Source organism: Mauremys mutica, chromosome 1, assembly GCF_020497125.1.
Source record: "Mauremys mutica isolate MM-2020 ecotype Southern chromosome 1, ASM2049712v1, whole genome shotgun sequence".
NCBI classification, from domain to species: domain Eukaryota; kingdom Metazoa; phylum Chordata; order Testudines; family Geoemydidae; genus Mauremys; species Mauremys mutica.
The window spans coordinates 39070583-39097916 of NC_059072.1; the positions used below are offsets into that span (position 1 = coordinate 39070583).

Here is a 27334-nt window from a genome sequence, read left to right on the forward strand (position 1 = left end):
TCTACGAACAAGCTCCCAAAAGGGCTTATTCTAATCTTTGACTATATTTTTTAATAAACTGTTTACATCTAATGTAAAAAATTACTCTTTGAGCCAAACTTTCAAAAGGTACCAGAGCCCCAGGTCAAGGTGCAGAGCAGTTGTGTAATAGCCCCCTCAGCACTGAACATGAAATAGGGTAACTCTACTGCACATGCAAAGACAATTTAACTAGCACAACTGCAGTTCTTGCAGATACATGTGTGGTTGCAGTTTTGCAAACACACTTTTGTGTGTGAACTTTGAGACTCCATTTTGCGTACACCTAACAAAATCATTAAAATATATGGCTGAATGGATCCTCAGCTGGTGTAAATCATCCCAGGCACACTGACTCAGATGAGACTAGGCAGACTTATGCCAGCAGAAGATCTGGCCTTAGTCATTGTTATTTTTCTGAAACATCACTTTAAAGATCATTTCCTACCTTCAACATAGTACTCCTGACTCAACTTGACTTCACAATAATTTGGTATTGTTTTCATGGTCACATAGATGTGTTGTGCTACATTGACTTCAAAGCAATTAAACTGCACATGCACCTGTTTAAAACATGCATTTAAAATCAAGTTTTTCCATAACTTCCAGATCACATAAGATACACAATATCACAGGTCTAAGCAATGAGTTACTTTTGTTCAAACTGACTTCTGTTTACAACAACACTATATGTTCTTAAAGATCATATGACTGAGAATAATGTTTAAAAAAACCACTGACATTATTTTCAGAAGGGATTTCCAAGAGTTTCATAATTTCTGATCCAAACTGAGCTAGATTTTGACACTGGAGACATAGATCTGGTAAAGTCGTTGCTGGCAGAACAAATTGTAGTGTGAAATTTGACCTTTCCATCAGAGGTCTCTAAAAGGTTATCAGTGGTTTGTCAGATTTCAGACTCTCTTACATGTGTATTAGAGGTAAAAAATTACAATAATTACATTAATTTCATCCAGGAGTTATTCATTTTCAGTCTGTGGCATGGAATTGAGGGAAGTAAGGATCAATTGAGGTCTCCAGTTCTATTTACTGGATGTAAGCCAAGAAAAGCTGTTGGGAAGTGCACAGAAAATTTACCTCAATTTCAATGTTATAGGTAGTTCATGGCCAACTGAATGCTGCACTAAGGCATGTTTGATCACAGGATAATATTAGAGTGATAGAGGCAAAACACTATTTTGATGAAAGAGCCCTCATTTCACTTATCATGAGGCTTTATGGTCCTTTCACAACATATACACGAGCACAAGAAATAACATGTTTGTGATATTAATAAAAAGCTATAAGCTATCAGTCATTAAATTAAAAAAATCATCTTATTTTCCACATAGTAGGTCAGATTTTTCAAAGATACTAATTCTGGATTCAGTCTGGCCCTGCAATTTATTTTGCAGTTGAAATTAATACCACCTGACCATCTAAGGTAAGTAACTAATACACACATACTTAGATGTCTACGTGACGTGTTCCATAAGCAATTGCAGGTTCAAAATGGCACACACCGGCACAAAATGAAAGCTCATGTTGAGGCTGGTTTGAAAACTAGACTCTGTAAAGCGCACTACCTCTTGCAAAATGATAAATGAAGCAATTATTAAAGGTGGTAAATAAGGGAGTCTATATGTTATAAAAAAGTGTTGCAATTTGAGTCATATTCTCCAATCAGCAGTTTTTAAGGTAACATCATAGAAGTATAATCAACATGTACACAGTTTGGCAAAGTCAGTGGTGGGATGAAGAAAAGAGAGGCATTAAATGTATTCTTGTTTTTTTTCCTCCAAAGGCTCACAATATTTTTATGCTAAGCAAATCCAAAAGAGGGAGCGTACCTTCCTTCCAAGAAGCTTGTTGCTCGTTTTTCTAGAAAATCTCACATTCACACACTGAGACTGCTGCATGTCCACTGACAGAGAACAGATTTCCAGACCACGAATATTTTCTGAAATTAATTTTTAAATATGTTTTAAAAGGCTGATGCTTCAACATCTTAACAAAACAAAAACTAAACTACAAAACTTGCAATGCATTCATAGGGTTTCCTTCTATGTGCAAGATTCAGAGATTTATCTGAATGTCAAAATAAGGTCATACGTATATATGTCCTTATTTTCATAGGGTATAACAATTGCTAGGGATTAAAGCACTGATCCTGCAAATACTTATGCACATGCTTAACCTTAAGCACATGAGTAGTCCCATTAACTTTAAGTTAATCACAAAATTTTTCAGGAGTAGTACCTAAATAAATACATTAATAAAAGAGGAGGGGAATTAGATTAATGATACCTCAAAAATAGCTATGATACTGAATTCCTTTTTGATACCTGCTTCACTAAGAAAAATAAAGAAAAGACATCTCAGCAACTAGGAACTGAGGAAAAACTTATCAGAATAGCTAGTGATAAAGAATAGGTTAGGGAATACTAAAAAAAAATAACATATATGAATCTGCCAGACTTGACAATATACAGCCTGAAATATTAAGAGAATTAGCAAATTAATACCTCATTGACAATTATTTTAATAGTCATAAAAATAGGGCAGTATTGTCTTGGAGGACTGGAGAAAGTAAATTTACTACAAAAAAAGTAAAGAAGAGTGATCCTGGTAATTACTATCCCATAAGTTTAACTCCCATCCCTAGCACAAAAGACCCAGGGCACAGAATTCGAATCCAAGGTCTTGACTCTGGAAAGTGACAGAGGTGCTTAAATTTACACACTTGACTTTAATCAGGCTACTCATAGTTTGCAAAGTTAAGCATGTAAATAAGTCTTTGTAAGGTCAGGGTCCATATCTGGATCTGAATGCACACCACTCCAAAACTCAGAGGGCTTGGGCCAAAGTTCCGGTTGGAATGCATCCTTATCCAGGGGGAAATAAAGGAGCAAGTCATGAGAGAAAAAAATAATGAAACATCTAGAAGGTCAGAGAATTGTCCACATGAACAGCAAGGGCTTACAAATAATAGCTCATGCCAAAAAGCTTGATTACTCTTATTTTTAAACAGAATTACAACTTTAGGCCCTAATACTATAGCTGCAGGCCAATGGGGGCTGCGGGAAGCGGCGTGGGCCGATGGATGTACTGGCCGCCGCTTTCCACAGACCCCATTGGCCTGGAGCAGTGAACCACAGCCACTGGGAGCTGCGATCAGCCGAACCTGAGGATGCTGCAGGTAAACAAACCATCCCGGCCCGCCCCAGATTTCCCTGATGGGCCGTGTGCCAAAGGTTGCCTATCCCTGCTTTAGTGGAAGAAGGGAAAGCATTAATTGTAATATACTTGGAGTGCAATCCTTGTTCCACTGAAGTCAATGGCAAAATTCCCATTGACTTCCATAGGGCCAGGATTTCACCTTTGGATTTTAGTAAAGCAATAGATATGCTGTTCCATAAAATCTTACTGATATAGTTAATTCAACTCAGCTTAGATATGAACACTGCAATATGGAACAAAATCTGGCTGAAGGATCATAAACAAACAGCAAAACAACCCAAAAATGGTTTAGTAACAAATCTGCTGACCTACCATCAAGATTCAGGGTCCCTTTAATGTTTAAGTGAAGAGAGCATTGGCTTCCCTGTACACACTTCATCGCTGTTGAAAGCTTCATGCTTTTCAATACAGTAGAAGATAAAGAGGCAGGAGCATCACGGCAGAAACTGTTAAAAATACCAGCTGTGAATGTCAAAAATACATATATATATAAATCCAACTGGCCATATGGCATTTTAAAGAAGATCACAAACATGGCCAAAAAAATCCAAAGGTGAAATCCTGGGCCTACTGAAGTCAATGGGAAATTTTGTGGCGACTTCAATGGAGCCTGGATTTCACCCCAATGTTTCTATAAGAAGAATGTGAGTGAGACCGAAGATCCAAGGCCTGAATAGCAAAACATTTTAATTGGTTGTACAGTTGAGTGGTGTCGCAGCTTCACCAGTAACAGTTCAGTGACAAATTGCCCAACTCAGGAGAGGAAAAGGAGTTGTACACAGTTGTAATCACCGAACATGACTGCACTGTCAGTGCTTTTAGGCTTTCTCACAACCATTAAGTGTATTATTTTGTGATCAGAGGCACTCTTGGATTTAGTATTTAATTCCATGGGGGCTGGTGGACTGTCTGGGCAGCTGCTAAATGTCATTTTCACACAAGGGGGCACCATTGCTTTTCTATTCATGGGCAAACATTTCATACCTATAGGATTTTCTTTGCCCTGCGGACCACGAAGCTCACAATCAGTGATAGGTGTGGGGCATATTTATCATGGCTGAGGTTTGTTCATGATGTAGATAGTGGTGCATTTCTACATCCAAGACATATTGACTATTTCTTCCTTTATTTTCCTTCTCAGAGTTGTGCATCTCCTACACGTCACTGCTTGGGTCCCCATGCTAAACCTATGTGAGACTATCATGGAAAGCCAAGAGGGGTTGAGTGGTGGTCATGTGGCCCCAAAATCCCATGCAATTTGCTGGGCTTCAGCAGCTCTTTGCCACCTCTCCAACCCCCCTAGCCTCCACCACATAGAGCATGATTATTCAGTATTTGTGCAGACAGAGTTGATTTCACCCCTCATGTATTTGTTATGCTTTTCTGTCTAAAAGATGTTGTCTTGCAATCATGGGTGAAGAATATCTGATTAATCAGGCTTTGGTATAGATCTGTAATTACGTGGGTAGTGTTCTGAAGTGAGGAATTTTACCACATACCCGCCTAGAGGTTGTTTGAATGAGTTGCTGGGCTGTATTTGCTGAAATCTCCATTACAATACATTGGCTTTGCCATATATGCTGCAGCACCACTTCATTTTAGCTGTGTTAGTACATAACAATGCAATGATTAGTAATATTAATAATTTCTGCAGAACTATAGGAGTGCATGGCACCGGCCATACAAATAAAAGACAAGGTGCCTTCCCCAAAAAGTTTACAATCTAAGCGCTAAAATGTGCCCTTTGGGTATGTGGCCAAGAATAGATTCCTCACATGGATGTCTATTTGCTCACATGGAAGGTGAATGAACCATGTCCATAACACTGACCCTACAGAGGGAGGTGACGGGTGGAGGGAGAAAGACATGGGCACACCATCTTCCCACCAGTGATGCAGAGAATCACTTGCATCTGAAGAAGTGGGTATTCACCCACGAAAGCTCATGCTGCAAAACGTCTGTTAGTCTATAAGGTGCCACAGGATTCTTTGCTGCTTCCACTGATATATTAATACTCAGAGGCATTATTATCTCCTGAGCACAGTCCCCACTAATCTGTGGGGTTCTCCTTTTAAGCGGAAGGTTTCAGCAGCTGCTGTTGGCAGGGAAAGCCCATCATCATGGATCTACAAGAGGCCAAACTGACACCTGATGCAAATGTGTGCATCTCTGTTGATTTCAGTGGAATCGTACCCATTTACATTTTGTCTGAATTTGACCCCAAATAGAAGAGGGCTATCTATCAAATGCAACCACAATACATAACACTATGGCCCTGATTCTCCACTCCTTTATTCTGATTTTATGCACTTGGAACTCCACTGAACTCAATGGAGATACACTAATGTAAAACCAGTGGAAAAGAGTGGAAAATCAGGTCCTTTTACCCTAGTTCACATAATTTCAGAGCTACCTAGTATTTAACAATATGAATCCTAGATGGCATTCAGCTTTAGTTGCAGCTCTTCAGTTAGAAAAAATTGCTGCAAAATCCAGAGATCTTTTCTTGGACAGTATCATCTGACATATGATTGTTCATATTCTGTCATGCCAGCATAGAGTAACCAGGCTGTACTGTTTTCATATGAGCAAATTATTAAACAATGAATCAAATAATTAATTTGTAGGCTCCTGCAGGATAATAGGGTTATAAGTAAGGCTATAGTATTATCATGGAGGTCACGGAAGTCACAAAAGACCTCGGTGACTTCAGCCCTGGCCAGACTGGTACTAGTCAATATTTTCATTAATGACTTGGATAATGGAGTAGAGTGTTTGCTTATAAAATCTGAAGATGATACCAAGCTGGGAGGGGTTGCAAACATTCAAAATAATCTTGACAAATTGGAGAATTAGTCTGAATTCAATAAGAAGTAATTTAATAAAAACAAGTGCAAATTACATCACTGAGGAAGGAAAAATCAAATGTACAACTACAAAATGGGGAATAACTGTCTAGGTGGTAGTACTGCTGAAAAGGATTTGGGGGTTATAGTGAACCACAAACAATATGAGTCCTCAATGTGATGCAGCTGCAAAAAAGGCTAATATGATTCCGGAGTATATTAACAGGAGTGTTGTATGTAAGACACAGAAGATAATTGTCCTGCTCTATGTGGCACTGGTGAGGCCTCTGCTGCAGTACTGTGCCCAGTTCTGGGCACCACAATTTAGGAAAGATGTGGCCAAATTGGAAAGAGCCCAGAGGAGAGCAACAAAAATTATAAAAGGTTTAGAAAACCTCAGCTATGAGGAAATGTTGAAAAAAACTGGACATATTTAGTCTTGAGAAAAGAAGACTGAGGGGCAACCTGATAACATCTCCCAATATCTTCAGGGCTGTTATAAAGAGGATGGTGATCAATTGTTCTCCATGTCCACTGAAGGTAGGACAAGAAGTAAAGGGAGATTTAGGTTAGATGTTAGGAAAAACTTTCTAACTATCAGGGTAGTTAAGCTCTGGAATAGGTTTCCAAGGGGGGTCGTGGAGTCCCCATCTTTGGAAGGTTTTAAAAACAAGTTTGACAAACACCCATCAAGGATGGACTAGGTTTACTTGGTCCTGCCAGAGAGCAGAGGACTGAATTTGATGACATCTCAAAGACCCTTCCAGCCCTACATTTTTATGATTCTATGATACTATGAATATAAATGGCAACCAGAAGCAATAACATCTGCATTAAGTCTCCAGGAGTCTCCCAAGAAGTTGTAGGAAAAGCAAAATGCTGTGCAAAGTGAAGTGATCCCTTCATATTAGTTTTTTTCAGTTCTATAAGGCATTTTGAGGATATCATAAAACTATTTGTAAACAAATAAATAATAATTTTAAATACCTCATAGCATGGATTTTGCATGACTGCATATATTTTGTTTCAGAATAAATGGTCAGTAGAGGGAAGAGATGACAGAAGAAAAGAAGAATTCCCTTCCTGTAAATGTTCTCAGATGCTCCTGATATCAGAACTATGACACTGCAATTATCTGCCCTATTTATTTCTGACTAATTCTTCAACATCATAAGCGCTATCTTTATCATCGCTGTTATTTTTCTCCTCATTAGACAGTTACCTTTAGGGAGTACACACACTTCTTTACATTCCTGATTAGTAATTTGACCTACACTACAGGACAGCTGTAAGATACACTTTTCTCCACAGTGTAGGTGTGACCTACATTTGGCTTGAATATGAAATATAACTACAATTATGGTTATAATCTCTCTATCCTAGTGTTTTGTTAATAGAAATATTGCTAATTATGGACACTGGTAATTTGGTGGTCTGTCAGACATCCGCAAGGGCTTGCTTTTCAGCATGAACATAATTTCCATGTGGTTTTGCCACCAGCCCAGCCACAGCTGATTCTTTGTTATATGATGATGTAGCAAGCAAACAAGAAATGTCTGATATCTGGCAGCTTGGAACAACTCAACCCTTTGTAAACTTGGACTGAAGAAACTATGGTTGTGAGGTGAATAAGGAATGGAGATATATTATTTCAATCATTTGAAGCTCAAATTAGACAATAACCTGGGGCAAGAAGCTCAAATTAGACAATAACCTTAATCAGAGGACATACAAGGTAAATGAATCACAGATACAATCTGACATCCTAGCATAGTTCTAGCTATTTTTAACCTGAAATTTCACCCTTATAAGTGTTCTAAAGTATTTAGTATACTTGCAGTTTATCTCCAAATATACCTAAAGGTATACTAAAACTGCTTCACAGGGATATGAACCCATAAAGCCATTTTGCATAGCACTTGTAAATTTACCCCAACATCTTTGGGATCAATTTATTATGATGATTCCACACACTTCCAAATCAACTTCTTATACTCCCACATGAAGACAATTGAAGTTCAACTTGCGGTTAATGAATAGTAAAACATACTTGCTACACACACCACTTCTGAAGTTAACTAGATTTTCAAGTTGACAATGTCCGTTTAAAATAGATATCACCGTGTAGTAAATTCTGAAAAATTTGCACTTATGTTTTCATGGATTCATAGATTCCAAGGTTAGAAGGGACCATTGTGATCATCTAGTCTGACCTCTTGTATAACATAGGCCTTAGAACTTCCCCAAAATAATAGAACCTAGCTTTTAGAAAAACTTCCAATCTTGATGTCAAAACTGCCAGTGAGGGAGAATCCTCCACGACCTTTGGCAAACTGTTCCAATGGTAATTAGCCTCACAGTTAAAAAATTATGCCTCTTTCCAGTCTGAACGTGTCTAGCTTCAATTTCCAGCTGCTGGATCGTGTTTTACTTTTGTCTTCTATGTTGAAGAGCCCGTTATCAAATATTTGTTCCCCATATAAGTACTTATAGACTGTGATCAAGTCACCCCTCAACTGTTTCTTTGTTAAGATAAACAGATTGAGGTCCTTAAGGGTATCACTATAAGGCATGTTTCCTAATCTTTTAATCATTTATGTGGCTCTTCTTTGAACCCTCTCCAATTTACCGTTCTGAGTTGTGCACACCAGAATTGGACACAGTATTTCAGTAGCAGCTGCATAGTGCCAAATACAGACATAAAATAACCTCTCCTCCTCCTTGAGATTCCTCTCTTTATGTGTCTAAGCATTGCATTAGCCTTTTGGTCACAGTATTGCACTGGGAGTTCATGCTCAGCTGATCATCCACCATGACTCCCAAATATTTGTCTCTCTGCTTCCCAGGACAGAGTCTCTCATCCAGTAAGTATGGCTTACATTATTTGTTTCTAGATGCATACGTTCAAACTTAGCCAAAAAATGCATATTGGTTGCTTGTGCCCAGCATATGAAGAGATCCAGACTGCTCGCTCTATGTGATTTGTCCTCTTCATTGTTTATCACCCTCCGCCCCCAATGTTCATGTCATCTGCAAACTTTATCAGTGATAGTTTCATTCCAAGTCAATGAAAAAAATGGTAAATGGCGTAGGACCAAGATATCACACTATTTTGAATGTTCCAGATTCTTGGATTACATAGTGATGCACAGATGCCTAACCATTTTTCTGACAGAAATCCGATTTTATAATCATTGTTACTGAATTGACATCATCAAGTTGAAATCTAATCAGTTTTTTAAAAATGAATTAAAAGTAATTTCATCTGTTACACTTGTTCCTAAGTCCTCTTGAGCCCCAATTTTTATGGGGATTTTACTATCACATTTTCTTAAGTGTATTTTCTCTCTCCCGTTGCTGACAAAAGACCCACATAAAAAAGGGGAAACCAAGACCTCAATCCTGAGAACATTTACGCATCTGCTTAATTTTACTCATGTGAGAAGTCCCACCGAAGACAATAGGATCTCTCACATACTTATAATTAAGTGCATGGTTGATTTTTTGCAAAATTGATGCTCAAGATTGCAACCTCCATGAGACAGGGCCCATCTTTTGGTTATGTTATGAGTACAGTGTGTGGTGTCTTAGGGCTCTAATACCTGATTGGGGCCATTTTAGGTGCTTTTATGATATAAATAATATATAATAATAATAACTGATTGACTAGACAGGGGGAACAGTGGAAATGACAGTACATAAAGTGCTGTCAGATGCACAAATGAAATACAACGAGGACAAAGAGAAAAGTTATTTTCTAATCTCTTTCGCATCTAGCCATCCTTGTGTGTCTTGTAATAATGATAGTGGGTACAAATTTTCAGACAAAAGTGTGATATAGGCCCTGATCCTGCTACTGGCTCTGCTTGGCTGGACCCTCACATCCAAATGGAATCCCTTGCAGAACTGGGCCTTCCGTTTAGGGACCATATCTACCTCTGTGTTTGTATACTATCTAGCACAAACCGGACCCTGTTCTAGTTCTGGGAACAAACAAACAAAATAAGTGTTACAAGGGTCCTTCCCTTTAAGGCCAAAACATCATGCTAAAGGGCTTCCTCAGCCTGCCCAAAGAAAGGATAATATGGCTTGCTTCAGCCAAGGCAGAGTACAGGGTCAAAGCCCCCGTTTCTTCTATCAGCTCCTACGCTTCCTTCTGTGTGGAATTCATTCTTCAGGGAATCAGATACCTAATCCCATAGGTGCTGGTACTAGGGTGGCTGGGGGTGCTACTGCACCCCTGGCTTGAAGTGGCTTCCATCATATGCTTTAGAGTTTGGTTCAATGGCTCTCAGCACCCTCACTATGCAAATTGTTCCCACCCCTTCTTTAACCTAAGTAAGACTCACTAGTACCTGCCACAAGAATCTGACAATCCATTCATGCTGGTCAGCAACATGCTGCAAGAATGCTTGGCTGTTTGAGAAGGCAGATGGGATGGGTAGATGATTTAATCCCATCCTTTCCAAAGCTTTGCAGATTCTCTTCACCCTATCATGCAGTAGTAGTTGTTGTTGTTGCTATTAATTATTATTATTATTTTATAGCTAATAATAATAATGATGATTGTAGGTAATAAAAAACAGATTTGGTGGCTGAGGAAATCTTAGCAATGATTATACTAGGTAAGGAAAATTACAAAGCAATAAAGCACAAAATTCATGAACATAAGAACGGCCATACTGGGTCAGACCAAATGTCCATCTAGATCAGCATCCTGTTTTCCCACAGTGGCCAGTAAGAACTATTATCCTAACATTTATTATAACCCATCAGTTTTTAAAATGTTTTACTTTAGGGAAAGAGTCTGTAAAACTGGTTTGAAATACCATGTCAAATGATCACACTGCCCTGATGTGGCCTTGGAGGGGATTTATTACTTGTAGAGACCTTTTTTTGGTCAATAATTTAAGAATAACACAAATTGGAATTGCTTATACTTACTGGAAGGTTTGCTTTTACAATGAAAGCCCTGCAAATAAAAATAAGGATTATTAAAAATACTGTTTTGAAGATGAAAAGATGCTTTAGAGTTTGTGTACATGTAAATATAAACATAGTTTAACAAATAGTCCCCATATTCGCTCATTAGATAAATCATTTTTAAAATTGAAGCATGACTTACCTTCAACAGCACAACAATAGAAACATGCACAATGCTAAGGCATAAGGGTCTGAGCCAACCCCCGCAGAGTCAATGAGGCCAATTTGATCAATTTACAATCTTTGTATTAAAGTTCTTTACTATAACTATATTATAACAATTCCACCAAACTATATCCCTTCACATAACACAAGAATTCTAGATCACCCAATAAATTAATAGGCAGCAGATTTAATAACAAAGAAAACAAAGTACTTCTTCATGTAACACATAGTTAACCCGTGGATGCTGGAAGTCCAAAAGTATAACCGGGTTCAAAAACGAATTAGATACGTTCATGGAGGCTAGGTCCATTGTAATGAGGTGGAGCAACCTCATACCATCACAGAGGGAGTTAACTCACCTTGTTGAACTCCCCTAAGACCTCCCCCACTTTCCCCTCACAGACAGTGTGGCAGCAGAGCAGGAAGTATAAGAACAGAGCTCTGCAGCTCAGTTGGAGCCAGATAGCTTTTCCAGCAAGTCGAATTGCCCATGGAGCCCACAACCAGCTTGGCAGGTGATGACTCTCCTCAGCTAGCCTGGAGACAAGGCCAGCCACTACCCCGGAAGACTGAGGAACCCAAAGACGAAGCAGAAAATGAGCCACTCATCAGGGTCACTGGGAACCAGGCCACAGTGGCCACAGAGCAACCCAACCAGATGCCAGTAGGAAGCAGCCCAGGGGAATCAGACATTTGTCCTGTTGTGTTGCCAGGAGGCGAGGCAGCAATCTAACATTTGCAAGCCAACCTAGCAATGGAATCACCCATCCCTTCAAGGTCCCTGGGCTGGGACATGGTGGAGCAGAGTGGGCCCAGATCCCCCTATCCTGGACCCACACTCAGTGCTGGATGAGTGCTAACCCCCACATCCAAGAGGCCTGAGCTATTGCTCATTTAGTTGCCTCGCCGCAAGCCATGATGATCACAGATCTGGTGTGGGTCCTGAGTTCCCAGACTACCAAAGGAGGTGCCCTGACCCTGAGATGCAGGAATCTTACATCCATTAATGGCTATTAGCCAAGATGGTCAGGGACACAACCCCATGCTCCGGGTGTCCCTAAATCTCCAACTGCCAGAAGCTGGGACTGCATGATAAGAGATAGATGACTTGAAATTGCCCTGTTCTGTTCATTCCCCCTGAAGCACCTGGCACTGGCCACTGTCAGAAGACAGGATACTGGGCTAAATGGACCATTGATCTGACCACTATGGTCATTCTTATGTTCTTATACAACTATGAGTTGATAAGTTGGCAATGATATTTACTGTGTCCAAAAGTATATTAGACTGTTTGCATTTCCAATACAAGCTGATTGTGCAGGGATCTAATCCTATTTGTGCTATCTACCTTCCATACACTTTTGGAGCTATATATATATATAATAATTGATAATATTAATATTAGTCAAATAATTTTTAAAGAGGACTTATGTATATGACAAGTCAAACATTCAGATCAATCACGTCTAAGTCAATAAGACTTGCTTTTTTATTTAAGAGTATTCAGGCCCCAATCCCACAAATGGGATTACTCAAGTGGGTAAGTGTTTGCAGGATTTGGGTATAGAACAGTAGGGAGAGGGGGCCTGATTTTCCACTGCCTTCCTCCAGGTATAGTCATCTACCTCTGGGAAAAGCTAGTACGAAGAAGTTGTTAAATGCTACCACTGGTGTGAACAGAGAATTCTGATCTGATAGATTTTACACCCACTTCATAGAAAAGAGAAAAATCTTGAAACTAAATACATGCAAAAGTGGGAGGAAGTGATACCAGAATTGCAGGATGAGATTTCCGAGCTCTGCTTATAAATTTATTTAATGTTTTTTTTTAAAATACATGGCAAAGATAATTGAACAAATCTTCAGTTAGGATTATGGCTCCTGTCCTGCAAATCTATATGCATGCTTAACTTTATGCAGATAGTAGTCCATTGACCCCATTGACAACATTCAGGTATCTAATGTTAAGCTCATGCATAAAAGTGTTTGCAGGCCTGAGACTAAGAAAATAGTGAGTTTAATGCTCTAAAACAAAACCATTTTTAGTTATCTGAGCACCACTGAGGAGCATCGGAGAAACCTCTTTACAAGAGAAAACCAATACCCCAAAACAGCTTAAAAGATTTGTATGAAATTTAAAAGAAATCGTTTGAGGAAGTTATCAACACCTAAAAATAGGAGATTTTAATGGGAAATGATGTGGTGAGCAGGGCAGAACCTCTGAGCAAATGGGGGAATAGTAGGGGGAGGGAGGCAAGCTACTGGAGGGAGGGAGGGAGGCTCCAGGCTAGGGAACAGCATCCCAGTAATTCCTACTGCTGCTTCTATGGCAGTTACTCTGTGGCTGGAGCACAGTGTCCCCACCTCCCCAAGTGCTGGCGCCCTATCCCATCCCTTCCTACACACCATCCTGGCAGCCGGCACATGAGCTCCTGCCCCTCCCTGGTCCAGGTGTCTCCGCTGGGACCCACAGTGACGGTAGGGTGGGACTGGGCTAGGCTAGAGAGTCCCACCTACTCTCTGATGGTAGGATTCCCAACATCGTATTTCAAAAATAAGGGACTGTTTTCTTAGCACTCCCACCTCCTGCCTCATCTCGATATTATCATTGTTATATCATCATCATTAATCATAACGAATTAATTAATAATAAGCAGTATGCGCCTACATTCGCCAGTTGTATTTCTTGCCGCTTTTTGCAGCACTCAGAAACTCCCAATCTTGTTGTACAAAGATGAAGAAATCTTTGCAGGATAACTGGAAGCTTATGCAAATTTGGAGTTCGCTTTTAATTAAATCTACAATTCATCTGTTTCATACGTCAGACCATTTATTCCCCATTAATGAAAAAAATCTTCTCTACAAATGCATTTGATTCTGGCACACTATATACAAACAACACAATTTGGAACAAGTTTCTCAAGTTTTCTTTTCCACACTTCTGAAAAACATACACCCATTTTTCACTGATTGATTTAGAAATGTCATTTCTTGATGTTTCAATCACATCTTGACTAGTGCAGAATTCCTCATAGCGCTGGTCCATGTTTACAATCTCCCTCATTTTGATTGCGCCTGTTACATCCTCAAGATCTGAGAAACTAAGCTTCTTGTAGAGGCTAATGTGTTTCAGCTTCATCACTGCACTGTCAGTAGAGAAATCAAACCATTTATCGCTGTACAAAAGCACAGAGTCATAAAACTTAATGAAGTCTTCTTTAACTTTGTGTTTTGTTGTGGGAGTAGCTTCTCCATCAGTTGTTTGGCTTAGAATTAAAAAAAAAAACAATCCTGTTTCAGACTTAGCACCTTCAACTTAAATTGGCACATCTCTGCATACATGTCAGTAATGCATAACTTTGATTCCTCCAACTTTCTCATAAATACATCAAAGACACAAGCCACATTGTGGGAAAAACACATGTATGTTTCCATATTACAGGCATACTCGCCATCTTCTGTGAAAATGTTCTTTAACGCTACTGGACAAGACTCCCCTCGTGACTTGAAGTAGACTGTAATTGCTGGCCAGTTTCTCAAAAAATCAATCAACTGCTGAGTTAAGGAATAGCCAATTTATATTCACATGTTGCAGTACTTCTTTCTATTCAATGTCAACAAACTCAAAAAAAAGTCAGAGTTCTTTTCTGTATATTGCGACATAGAAAAATGGTTGTAAATTTTCAACACAATTGTTTCTATGTCAACCAACAGCTGATCACTTGCATGTTTGCAAGTATTCAGGACTATGTGTGCAGGGCATTTCGCCTTCAAAATGCAGTAATTTTCAGTACATAACAACGTATACACCGAACTGTGTTTGCCATAGTTCACATTTGCATTATCAGCAGAGTATGCAGTAAGACAATTAACGTTAAGTGGTGTTTCTCTGGGCAGTTCGTTATAGCATGATGAATGCCTTTTGCAGATTCATCACTGTCTTCATAAAAATCAAGCAGCTTGCACTGAATGCCATCTGATATGGTGAAATATTGTAGGCACATTGGAAACATCTCCCTGTTCCCTTTATTTGAAGCATCAGTCACTACAGAGAAATACACATGCTGTTCTAGGTGCGATGGTAATAAATCCCATAAACAATCCCCCACAGACTTTGGGGCCAAAATATTGGTCACTAATAGCTCTGCTTTGGTTCGTCCACAACACAATTGGTTTGCAATATTTGAATCACAAAACTTGATTTGAATCACTGGCAAGCTTATTATCATGGTCCTTGCTGTTGTAACATAGGCTATGTTTAACTGTGCGGTAAACTGTTGCAATTTCCCATGCTGCAATTCGATTTTCAGTGTTTGAAGAGATCAAAGAATTTGCTAATATTTGTCATACCTTTGGCCTGTGTGTTTTTCTGACGTTCATTGGCTACTGCGTGCTGCGTCAGGTCAGTTTCACCTCCATGCCCGAGAGTGAATTCACACCAGCACAAAGTACAAAAGGCCCAGTTGTATTTTTCTTCCCACTGACTTTTATATCTACACAGGCTCTTCATTTTTTTCTCTTTAAGTCTAACAGAACTGTCTGGTGTTCCCAGTACTTCACTCATAATTGCATCGAATGATTTCCTGACCATGTAAAAATGTGCTGCAGCTAATGTTAGCTACTAATAATATGCTTTCCAAATATTAGTTCTGCTAGAGCCAGAGGTTCCCAAACTATAGGTTGTGGCCCCCAAGGTGGGCATGATATGGTTATTGTGGAGGCACAAAGACCTGATGGGGCCATGCTGAAAGGCTGGAGGGGGCTCTGTCCAGCAGGGGAAGTGGACAGCTCTCTGCAGAGGTGTTCTCAGCTGCCAGGACCAGGCTCCCTGCCCACCTCATTCCCCCACTGCTGCAGCAGCCAGCCACCAACCAGCAGTTATGCTCCTCCGCTGGGGATGTTGGCAGAGACTCTGCGAGTGGGGAGGCTACACCCCCAGAAGTACTGATCCCCTGCCAGACAGAGCCCCTTTCTGACTCTGGCCCTTCAGCACAGCTCCAGGGCACACAACCCTGTCCACTTGCCCTGCCTGCGGAGCCTGTGCAGGGAAAGCAGACAGGCCGTGCTCAAGGGCTGGAGCCAGCAGGGGGCTCTGACCAGCAGGGATCAGTACTCACAGGTGCATCTTTCCACTTCCCACCTGACCCTGGCCCCAGAGCACGATCCTGTCTACTTTCACTGCTCAGCACAGAGTCCAGAGGAGAGTGGAAAGATGCACCTGTGAGTGCTGGCCTCCTGCTGTTGAAATACACAATAAAAGGCATCCTGTATTGTACTGGACAGGCAATTTTCTATTTAAATAAAGGACGCCCCCTTGTAATATGGGACTGTTGGCAACCCTACATTGTGGCCATCCCTATCTCATGCGCCACTGTGGCCACTCCAGCCCCTCCTCTGGGTCCTACTCTCGTCTTTGCCCCTCATCCCACCAACACACATGTGCATAACATAGCTGGTGCCTACTCTTGCTTCCACAAGATATTGGGGGGGGCAGAATCCATTGGGGAGGCAGAAAATAGATCCGTCCCCCCAATATTTCCATTGCAGGGGCACACCATGTTGTAGTGCCATTAGGGTTTGGCCCAGCCACCCCTCTGTCATGATTGGATTTGCAACATGGCACACAGGGTCACAGCACCACTTGACCCTGTGCAGTATGTCACAACGCCCTGAGCGGGGAGTTGGACCCAGCCCCACCGGACAGGAGCCGCCGCTACTGGATAAGTCTGAGGCAAGCTCACTCTCAAGACCTGTATGAAAAAGGTGCCACACATACACCTAAAGGCCACTGTGGGGGGTGGGAGGGTGGCAGCTCCACTACTGGCTTGAGGTAGGCCATCACCTTTGCCATGGCAGTGTGTCAAAAGTGAACCATAAAACCAGACATGCCCCGAATGGTGGTGTTTCAGATACACTTGCATCAATAATAAAGAGAAACAGGTGGCCACGAATTTTCATGGGCTAATAATTTACTCAAAATTTCTCACACACTGACACTTCTCACAAGTTTCTGTTGGCTATCCAGGGCCTATGCAGTTTCAATGAAGTGCAAAGGCAGGTACCACCTTTACATAATACTTCAATGTCACCTAATAAAGAACATCTAAGGAAAAACAATCTTACTTCACACAGTTGCTACACAACTGGGATATTTCTAAGTCAAAATATTTCAAGTGACTGACATCACTGGGATTTGTGTCTGCCCTGGGCTTTTGAAACCCAGGTCATGAGAGAATTAAATGAATGCACATATTGGAACATGTAAGATCTTATATACAAAACCATGTCTGCTGCCAGTAAAATCATTTCTACTTAGAGAGCATTTCTGCATAAGGAAAATGCTTAAACAATATCATCCAATTTCCTTATTTATATTTCCCAGCACAGTATAATCAGTAGAGAGGAAACTATTACTTTCTCCGAAATAATGCAACGCAATAGTAAACTTTAAAAAAACAGAAATGAAACAAGTCATCCACTTTAAAGTTCATGCTCTAATTTTAGCTGCTGTTCCATATATCTATTTTTAATCCATTTCTTTACTGGACTCTGCAGCTCTATGTAGAAGGACAAGTTTCACTAATTGAAGTTCTGGATGTACTTGAAGAATTGCAACTGACTACCTGCAAAATTGACTCAAGCCCGATAGGTGTAAAAATTAAGTGGGTGAGCTGAGATGTTGGCTTCCTTGCTCAGAGTTCTCAGCAAGATGTTTAAGGCAACTGCTGTTCAAGGGCTGAGCAACTGCTCACTGGGGAAACAATCTCACTTGCTGCTGACAATCTTGCAAATTACCACCCTGTTTCTAACCTCCCATTTTAGGGTCAGGCTATTGACAAGGCTGTGGTTAAGCAGCTCTGGAGACTTCCCTGACACCTGTCAATATTGCCCAAGAAACCATCACTAAAATAGTTAACTATTATCCATGATTTATGCTTCCTTTGGCGGGGGAGGGGGGTTAAGATTATTGAGAAGGTTATAGTGCAAAATCTCCCTGGTGAAATCCTGGCTCCACTGAAGTCGATAGCAAAAATCCCATTGACTTCAGTGGGGCCAGATTTTCATCCTCAGAGCAGTTAGATGCCTCAGATCTCCTATTAATGGCACTTAGATCACACAAACCATACAGTGATGATCATGTTATGGCCTTGAACCTTTGATGAGAACTATGCAGGCAGACCATTGACTTCAATAGGGTTCCCTACAGATGCAGATCTCCTCAGACATGGAGCTTTTGCAGAAAATCCTTAGCTAATCAAACAGATTTTCACAAATATTAGACAGTTACAGTTAGCACTTGGTTGCAATTTCTTATTTTCATACATGATTTTTTTTAAATTATATGGGAGCTGGGTTTTTTCCCCTTCATACTCATTTTGCCGAAGAGTCATAGAAACCATTTGCCAAAGAAGAACTTAACAAAGTTCATCTTCCACTTTCTATGTCTTTGTTTTCAGGAAATATCTAAACTGAAGCCAATAAAAAAAACCATTAATCCAGAAATCTGAATTCTACTTCCTCTTTCAAAAGCATTTTCTGAAAGAGGAAGTACCTGTGTTCTTATATCTATAAAATCACTGATTCATATCTGTCTTGGCAAAAAGCCTAAGCAGAATATACTTACGCAATACAGAAACAGTTAGGGGGTTTCCTGGTTCTCTAGGGTTTCCCCCATTCATGCAATTGCCCTATTGTCGCTAGAGGTTATCTAAACAGATACAGCCAAATCCAGGCGCCTGAATAGAGGGTGTGGGGCCAATAGAGTCCTTTTTAGCTAACACAGCAGGTTCTCAGAGAACTGAGCCTATGTTGACAAGTGAAACACCCTTTAGTTTTGTTTGTGGTAGGGAGGGAGCACAGACGACAAAGCGGGATCAGGAGGAGAATGCTTCCAATTTTTGGTGATTTATTTTTGAATGAAACTGGCAGAGAAAAGAAGAGGCAGAAATGTCCCCCATTTCCCTGAATGACCAGAGGAATTGGGGGCAAGAGAAGAAGAGCTGAGGCAGTAGAATCTGCCCTCTGACATGTGACAATGGCAGAGTCAAAGTAAGACTCAGACTCAGATCCTCAAAGGTATTTAGGCTCCTATCTTCTATTGAAATCAATGGAAGTCAAGAGCCTAAACACCTCTGAGGAGCTGGCCCTCAGTTTCATGTAAATTTGACCAGCTTTCTTTTGCCAGCAGGTGTGTCCAGCTCACAGGTGAAGGTGGCATTCTAGAATTCTTAGCGACTTGAGGTCAGTGGGATAGTTGTGTAGGTATCAGAGGCAGACTTCGAAACTTGTTAAAAATAATAATTTTTAAAAGATAATGGGCTTGATCTTGTGCCATTCTCTGGTCACTTTACATTGATCCATTAGTGTGGTGACTTTCAACCTGTGGTCCACGGACCCTTGGGGGTCCACAGACTATATCGAAGGGGTCCACAAAAAGTTGTCATTACCATAGAACAATGGTTTTCAGCCTGTGGCCTGTAGACCCCTGGGAGTCAGCAAACTATGTCTAAGATTTCCAAAGGGGTCTGCACCCCCATTTTAAATTTTTTAGGGGTCTGCAAATGAAAGAAGGTTGAAAACCTGCACTGAACTGATGCAAACAGCCCTAAAGTCAGGTGGCCTGGACATAGAAGTTCTTTCGTATATTGGCAGATCTTTGGGTGGAATAGAGCCACCATAGCAGTTATCACACTACTACCCCAATGCAGACTGTCAGTGCAAGGTGTGACCAGGAAAAAAAAGCTTCCCTCCATTCTGGCAATATCCAATTCCTATGACAGCCCTTTGGGGCAGCTTTACAGCAACCTCTGGGCTATTCTAAGTCTGCACATTGGCCAAGTGCAGTGGCCCCAGAATATGGGGAGCACAAAGGACACCTTTAAGTTTTCCCATCCTCCCCAGAGCTGCACCAAAAGCTTCTCAGCTACAATTGACCTTGTTCTTTATATTGTAACTAAGTCTGTTGATTAATTAAAATTAATCGCAATTAATTGCAATTTTAATCATGCTGTTAAGCAATAGAATGCCAATTGAATTTTATAAAAGCAGCAAAGAGTCCTGTGGCACTTTATAGACTAACAGACGTTTTGGAGCATGAGCTTTCGTGGGTGAATACCCACTTCGTCAGATGCATGTAGTGGAAATTTCCAGGGGCAGGTATATATATGCAAGCAAGAAGCAGGCTAGAGATAACGAGGTTAGTTCAGTCAGGGAGGATGAGGCCCTCTTCTAGCAGTTGAGGTGTGAAAACCAAGGGAAGAGAAACTGGTTTTGTAGTTGGCAAGCCATTCACAGTCTTTGTTTAATCCTGAGCTGATGGTGTCAAATTTGCAGATGAACTGAAGCTCAGCAGTTTCTCTTTGAAGTCTGGTTCTGAAGTTTTTTTGCTGCAGGATGGCTACCTTAAGATCTGCTATTGTGTGGCCAGGGAGATTGAAGTGTTATCCTACAGGTTTTTGTATATTGCCATTCCTAATATCTGATTTGTGTCCATTTATCCTTTTCCGTAGAGACTGTCCAGTTTGGCCGATGTACATAGCAGAGGGGCATTGCTGGCATATGATGGCGTATATTACATTGGTGGACGTGCAAATGAATGAACCGGTGATGGTGTGGCTGATCTGGTTAGGTCCTGTGATGGTGTCGCTGGTGTAGATGCATGGATTGCATGCTCCAAAACGTCTGTTAGTCTATAAGGTGCCACAGGACTCTTTGCTACTTTTACAGATCCAGACTAACACGGCTACCCCTCTGATAATTGAAATTTATTTACTATTTTTGGATGTTTTTCTACATTCTCAAATATATTGATTTAAATTACAATACAGAATACAAAGTGTACAGTACTCAGTTTATATTTACTTTTGATTACAAATATTTGCACTGTAAAAATGACAAACGAAATAGTATTTTTCAATTCACCTCATACAAGTACTGTAGTGCAATCTCTTTATGTGAAAATTCAACTTACAAAGGTAGATTTTTTTTTGTTACATAACTGCACTCAAAAACAAAACAATGTAAAACTTTAGCGCCTACAAGTCCACTCAGTCCTACTTCTTATTCTGCCAATCGCAAAGAGAAACAAGTTTGTTTACATTGATGGGAGATAATACTGCCGGCTTCTTATTTACAATGTCACCTGAAAGTGAGAACAGGTATTCATATGGCACTTTTGTAGCCAACAGTGCAAGGTATTTACATGCCAGATATGCTAAACATTTGTATATCCCTTCAAGCTTCGGCTACCATTCCAGAGGACATCCTTCCATGCTGATAACACGCGTTAAAAAAGTAATGCATTAATTAAATTTTGACTGAACAACTTGAGGGAGAATAGTAGGTCTCCAGCTCTGTTTTACCTGCATTCTGCCATGTATTTCATATTAGAGCAGTCTCAGATGATGACCCAGCACATGTTGATCGTTTTAAGAACACTTTCACTGCAGATTTGGCCAAATGAAAAGAAGGTACCAATGTGAGATTTCTAAAGATAGCTACAGCACTCGACCCAAGGTTTAAGAATCTGAAGTGCCATCCAAAATCTGAGAGGGACAAGGTGTGGAGCATGCTTTCAGAAGTCTTAAAAGAGCAACACTCTGGTGCAGAAACTACAGAAACCAAACAATCAAAAAAGAAAATCAACCTTTTGCTGGTGGCATCTGACTCAGATGATGAAAATGAGCATGCATCAGTCTGTACTGCTTTGGATCATTATCGAGCAGAACCCATCATCAGCATGGACGCATGTCCTCTGGAATGGTGGTTGAAGATGAAGGGACATATGAATATTTAGTGCATCTGGCACGTAAATATCTTGCAATGCCGGCTACAACAGTGCCATGCAAATGCCTGTTCTCACTTTCAGGTGACATTGTAAACAAGAAGCAGGCAGCATTATCTCCTGCAAATGTAAACAAACTTGTTTGTCTGAGTGACTGACTGAACAAGAAGTAGGACTGAGTGGACTTGTAGACTCTAAAGTTTTACATTGTTTTATTTTAAAATGTAGTGTTTTTTAGCATAATTCTACATTTTTAACTTCAACTTTCATGATAAAGAGATTGCACAACAAGACTTGCATGAGGTGAATTGAAAAATACTATTTCTTTTGTTTTTTACAGCACAAATATTTGTAATAAAAAATAAATATAAACTGAGCAGTGTACACTTTGTATTCTGTGTTGTAATTGAAATCAATATATTTGAAAATGTAGAATACATACAAAAATATTTAAATAAATGGTATTCTATTATTTAACAGTGTGATTAATTGTGCAATTAATTGTGATGAATTTTTTTAATCTCGCTATTAATTGTGATTAAATTTTTTAATCCCATGACAGCTTGACGTAACCAAAAATGAGAAACACCACCACATAAATCTCTCCTTGGGCTGAGAAGGATGATCATGAGCCTGCTCCTTTCCCCCATGATCTCCACTACAGATGCTCCCACGGTACTGCTGTACTGCGTGTAGTGTAATACTTTCCTCTAAATACTACTGCAGCTGTGTGCATTCTAAGAGGAGGAGTGCTTGTGAAAGAGTATAAAAGTACAGTAATTATACCTCTGGCACTTCTTTGTTGTGCTGCATATTCATCACACAAATGAAACACTAGTCAAAGCAATTTTGCTTTCAGGCATCACACCCAGGAGGGATATTTTCCCCCTTGTGTTTTTTCAAATGCACTGAATATATATGTTTGTGTTGATGATATTGCGATACAAACACAAAAAGGGCACTGATGACAAACACTGTGTCTCAAATTCAGATAGAGTGATGCTGATTTGGAGTGAAGATCTGGCCTGTTGTATTGTGCCCATCGCTGCTGATGGGACAGAGGTTTGTCTGCAGTGACAGCATGTTTCAACCTCCTTTTCTAAACATATAAGGAAACATGACACCAGTAATGACAGACAAAACAGAATCATATACTATGCACAAAATGCAGTCAAAATGTTCTTAATTGGCCAGATACTCAGCTGGTGTAAATCAGTATCACTCCATATCTGGAATGTCAAAAAATATTACCAGCTCAACAATTTGAAAGGCACAACTAGTCTATCTAAGCAACATTTTCATCAGCATTGCTTGTATACTGATGAGACCAGTGCACTTTAATACCGCATTACTGGCTATTTCAATTTGCCACTTTCCACTATGAGCAGGGGCGGCTCCAGGCCTCAGCATGCCAAGCACGTGTTTGGGGCAGCAAGCCGCGGAGGGGTGCTCTGCCGGCGCCGTGAGGGCGGCAGGCAGGCTGCCTTCCACGGCTTGCCTGCGGAGGGTCCGCTGGTCCCGCGGCTTCAGAGGACCTCCTGCAGGCACGCCTGTGGGAGGTCCGCCAAAGCCGCAGGACCAGCGGACCCTCCGCAGGCAAACCGCTGGAGGCAGCCTGTCAGCCGTGCTTGGGGCGGCAAAATCCCTAGAGGCGCCCCTGAGTATGAGTGACTGAAATTGTCTCATATGGAAGATATCTAGTACTCTGATGTTACAACTGTCTCTGTACCACACAAAATGGGCACCAAGCACTACTATACAGTACAATTTGGCCTTTGTAAAAAACAAACTTCATGCTGTTTTCACTCGTGCTTCTATATATGATTAAGTGTTGAATCCAAAGACCACTGACATCAGTGGAATTCTTTCTTTGGATCAGGCCCCAAATGCAGAACTAGCTTTTTGCCGCTGTGACTTTAACTGAGCTGTGAGAACACTGTTACTAATGGCATTTCCAAGGCAAATTCTGTATGTGCATTTAGTATTGCACCAGCAGTGGCTGGTAGATTGTGACATGTTAATCGCAACACTAAAGTTTGAAATCAGTTGTAAACTGAGATTAAATCAGCTCCAGGCCTTTAGACTATAACCCGGCATGGAAAGCAAACTTTAATATTTTCCCTATATTTTTGTGAACCTAAAACCTGTATTAAGACAAATTATTATTAAGTCAATTAAACAGTGGGTGACTTCAGAGAGAAGAACATGGTAAATTCAGGAAGTTAGAGATGGTGAAATGGATCAGTGCTCTAGAGATTTATGTTTGGAGACCTAACTTCAAACCCTCTTTTCACCAGGGAAAATGAATTTGCTGAGCTCATCCCAAGTCTGCTGGTGCTTATCACAAAACCACACCTAAATTTGGCACTGCAAAGCACAGTTGGCAATTTCTCAACATAAATAGCAGGGATGCTGCATGTCAGGGCTGAGATACATTGGCAGAGCTATGCAGGGAAATTTACACAGCACATGCATACGCTATTCATGGTTCAATATTATAGATCTTCTGAGCCCTCAAACGGAAAAATATCACCTGACTTATATAACCTTTGAACCATCACTTACTACTACAATTCTTTCTACTAGGAACTGCACTAAAGTATTGGATTTGTTTTTCTCCTGAAGTGCTTTTACAAAGTAAACACTATTCAAGATTATTAAGGACAAGATTGACACTTTTACGCTGACTGCACAGGGAAATAGAAAGGGGGTGTAAGCACGTGGCTTGCCAGGAGTGCTGATCCAGAAGTGGGGTTACACAGTAGACTGAGCAGGACTGCTACACCCCACCATGTGCAAATGGCCAGAGAAGGGGTGGAGCCAGCATGACGGGGGAAGTAATCTACATTCTGTGAAGACCTACAGTAAATTACTTCCACCCAGCAACAAGGAAGGAGGTGCAACTTTCTGAAGCACAGCTCCTTCCCAGGGCTGTTCCTAGGGTGTCATAACAAAGAGTTGTCCCTTACACAGCACAAGAAGTAAAATCTCAGACTAATCCTAAGAGCAAGATTCTGCCTCTCTTACTCATGTTGAGTGGTAATTTACTCTGCATTTAATCTAGGGTGACCAGACAGCAAATGTGAAAAATCGGGATGGGGGTGGGGGGTAATAGGAGCCTATATAAGAAAAAGACCCAAAAATCAGCACTGTCCCTATAAAATCGGGACATCTGGTCACCCTAATTTAAATCTAATGGGAAGCTAATGCTTGTGCAGAAGGTGGCAGCCAACTTGTTAAGCAAATGTCCTGCTAGTAGCTATTCAAACAGTGTTTCCTGCTCTGAGCTGGCTGCCTGTGGGTTTCCAGGTGGAGTATGATTTTGATCTCTAAAAATGATCTACAGAGGCAATTTGAGCTAGACCCATCTCAGTGCGACAGGGTTTCTGCAGAATATTCTCCATATTGGTTTCTTTTGTTAGGAATGTACTCTCTCCTTGATCCACAATAGCCTGCATTTGTTGACCTTCATGGCACACAGCAAGGCACTCTCTCTAGCTCTTAAAGAAGTGAGTATCACTTAAGGGACAGGCAGAGAGAAAGTGGAGAATTTGTCTTATATTTGTTTCATGGTTACTTGTTGATTAACATCTTGTTTGTGGGGCTGCTGGTTATTTTTCTTCTTGACACATTCATCTTTTGTATTTTAATTCAGTGGCATAGGTGCCTTGAGCATTAAGATTGGCGCCTCATTGTTATTTTAAACATCCAGATAAATACACAACAGGCAACTGCTCAACATAAGGGAGGCCCTAAATATCAAAGGTTGGGTGAATGCCCCACTATTCAGTTTTAGTGTATATGTGGAGTGACTGGCTCTACCCAATGGATGACATTTAGGACTACTGGAAAGATCTGTTGTGAAAATAATTGAGCTAAAAGCTGAAGAGACACATGAATTGGAGTCTAAATCTACCTCTTGATTAGCTGGAATGTTTCAGTGACCATTTAAAACCTTCCTCTGCCTCCTACCTCTGAACACAAAGCTTGTGGTGATATATGTTCTTTTGAATATGCACATTTTCCCAGTTACTATTCAGAAATATTTTACAAAATACAGGGCACCTACTGCTTGAGTAAAACAAGGAAGCAATGAAGGCACAGTAGGATATAATGATTTACTAAAACAAAGGCTATAAAATGCATAAAAGTTTCAAAATGGAAATGTTAAAAACTGTTGCAAATAATTAATTGAGTCTGGAGAAAGACATAACTGCAATAACAGGAGGGAGAGCAGCAGATCAGGGAGGGGAAGAAACTGGAAAAAAATCAAGGAAGTTTGCATGTTTAGGGATGAAAGGGGAAAACAAAATTGAAGAGGGTATAAAGTATTTAGTGAAATTAATTCTACTTCCTCAATGTTTTTCCAAGAGAAGACAATGAATGTACAGCAAGTGCTGTGTAATATTGCCCATGTGATTCATACTTTCTGGAAGAGGGAAGGCAAGTAGGGGCAACTCCATATAATCAGTTTTCAACAACTAGTTTATCACAGAGAGTTCAAGGCAACTAGGCAGAAACCTTTTCCTTCAAGTTAGACAATTGCAGATCATTTGCAGAGTATGAATTAAGCTCTAGATGATTAAGGGGACTGAGAGGATTTTTTGTTGTTTTTAGCCATACATATCTTGAGTGAGTATGTCTCCTACAGAGCTCAAAGGGTGAGTACTATGGCCTATATGCCGAAAGGTCAGACTATAGTCAGCCAGATCCTCAGCCCTCTTCTGTCTGCCTCGAAATGTTCCAGCAGCATGAATCTGACTTAAATATGGCTTGAATGACCGTCTCATCATTCTACTCTAAGGACACGCCCAGATGATCCGTGAAGATGACTTTCCAGTCCCTTTTAAATCCCTCTTCAAAGAGGACTAGAGAATTTGGCCCAATGGATTCACACTGGTGTAAATCCAAGGTCAGAACCATAAACTCATAATCTCAATGGAGTGGTTAAATGGAATGTTCCAACACACATTATTGTATCAGTTCAGTGATCGGTCTTAGCCACAAAGTTCCAACCCAGTTTGGAACTTCCTCAGCATTCCAGGGCATATGTTTTAGCCATAACTTTATGTAAGTGCAATGTACTCAATTATGGAGAAACTACAGTGGTTTTTTTTTCATATTTAAAGCCTTGTTTCTGCAATTAGATACACACAAGCAGACAGCTGAGTCCACCCAGCATCACTGAAGTTTCCATCACTGAAGAGGATCAAGGGCAAAAACTTACATATTTTCCAAAAAGACTGTTTTCCAACAGAAAATCACACACACACACACACAGAGAAATCCATATTCATAA

At 40.5% G+C, this 27334-nt stretch overlaps 1 protein-coding gene across 4 annotated transcripts in view; it reads right to left on the minus strand.

The window, feature by feature from the left end:
• The window catches only part of IL17REL (interleukin 17 receptor E like), a 60508-nt gene that overhangs the window by 25275 nt on the left and 7899 nt on the right, over window positions 1–27334 (minus strand). For 2 of the 4 annotated variants that reach the window (XM_044997597.1, XM_044997586.1), the window contains exons 2-5: window positions 11049–11076; window positions 3571–3720; window positions 1869–1978; window positions 467–581 (exon numbers count right to left, since the gene is read on the minus strand). In XM_044997597.1, coding sequence (XP_044853532.1) covers window positions 467–581; window positions 1869–1978; window positions 3571–3720; window positions 11049–11076 — 403 coding nt within the window. The remainder of the gene's footprint in view (window positions 1–466; window positions 582–1868; window positions 1979–3570; window positions 3721–11048; window positions 11077–27334) is intronic. The other 2 variants (XM_044997617.1, XM_044997606.1) reach the window with 2 other exon arrangements.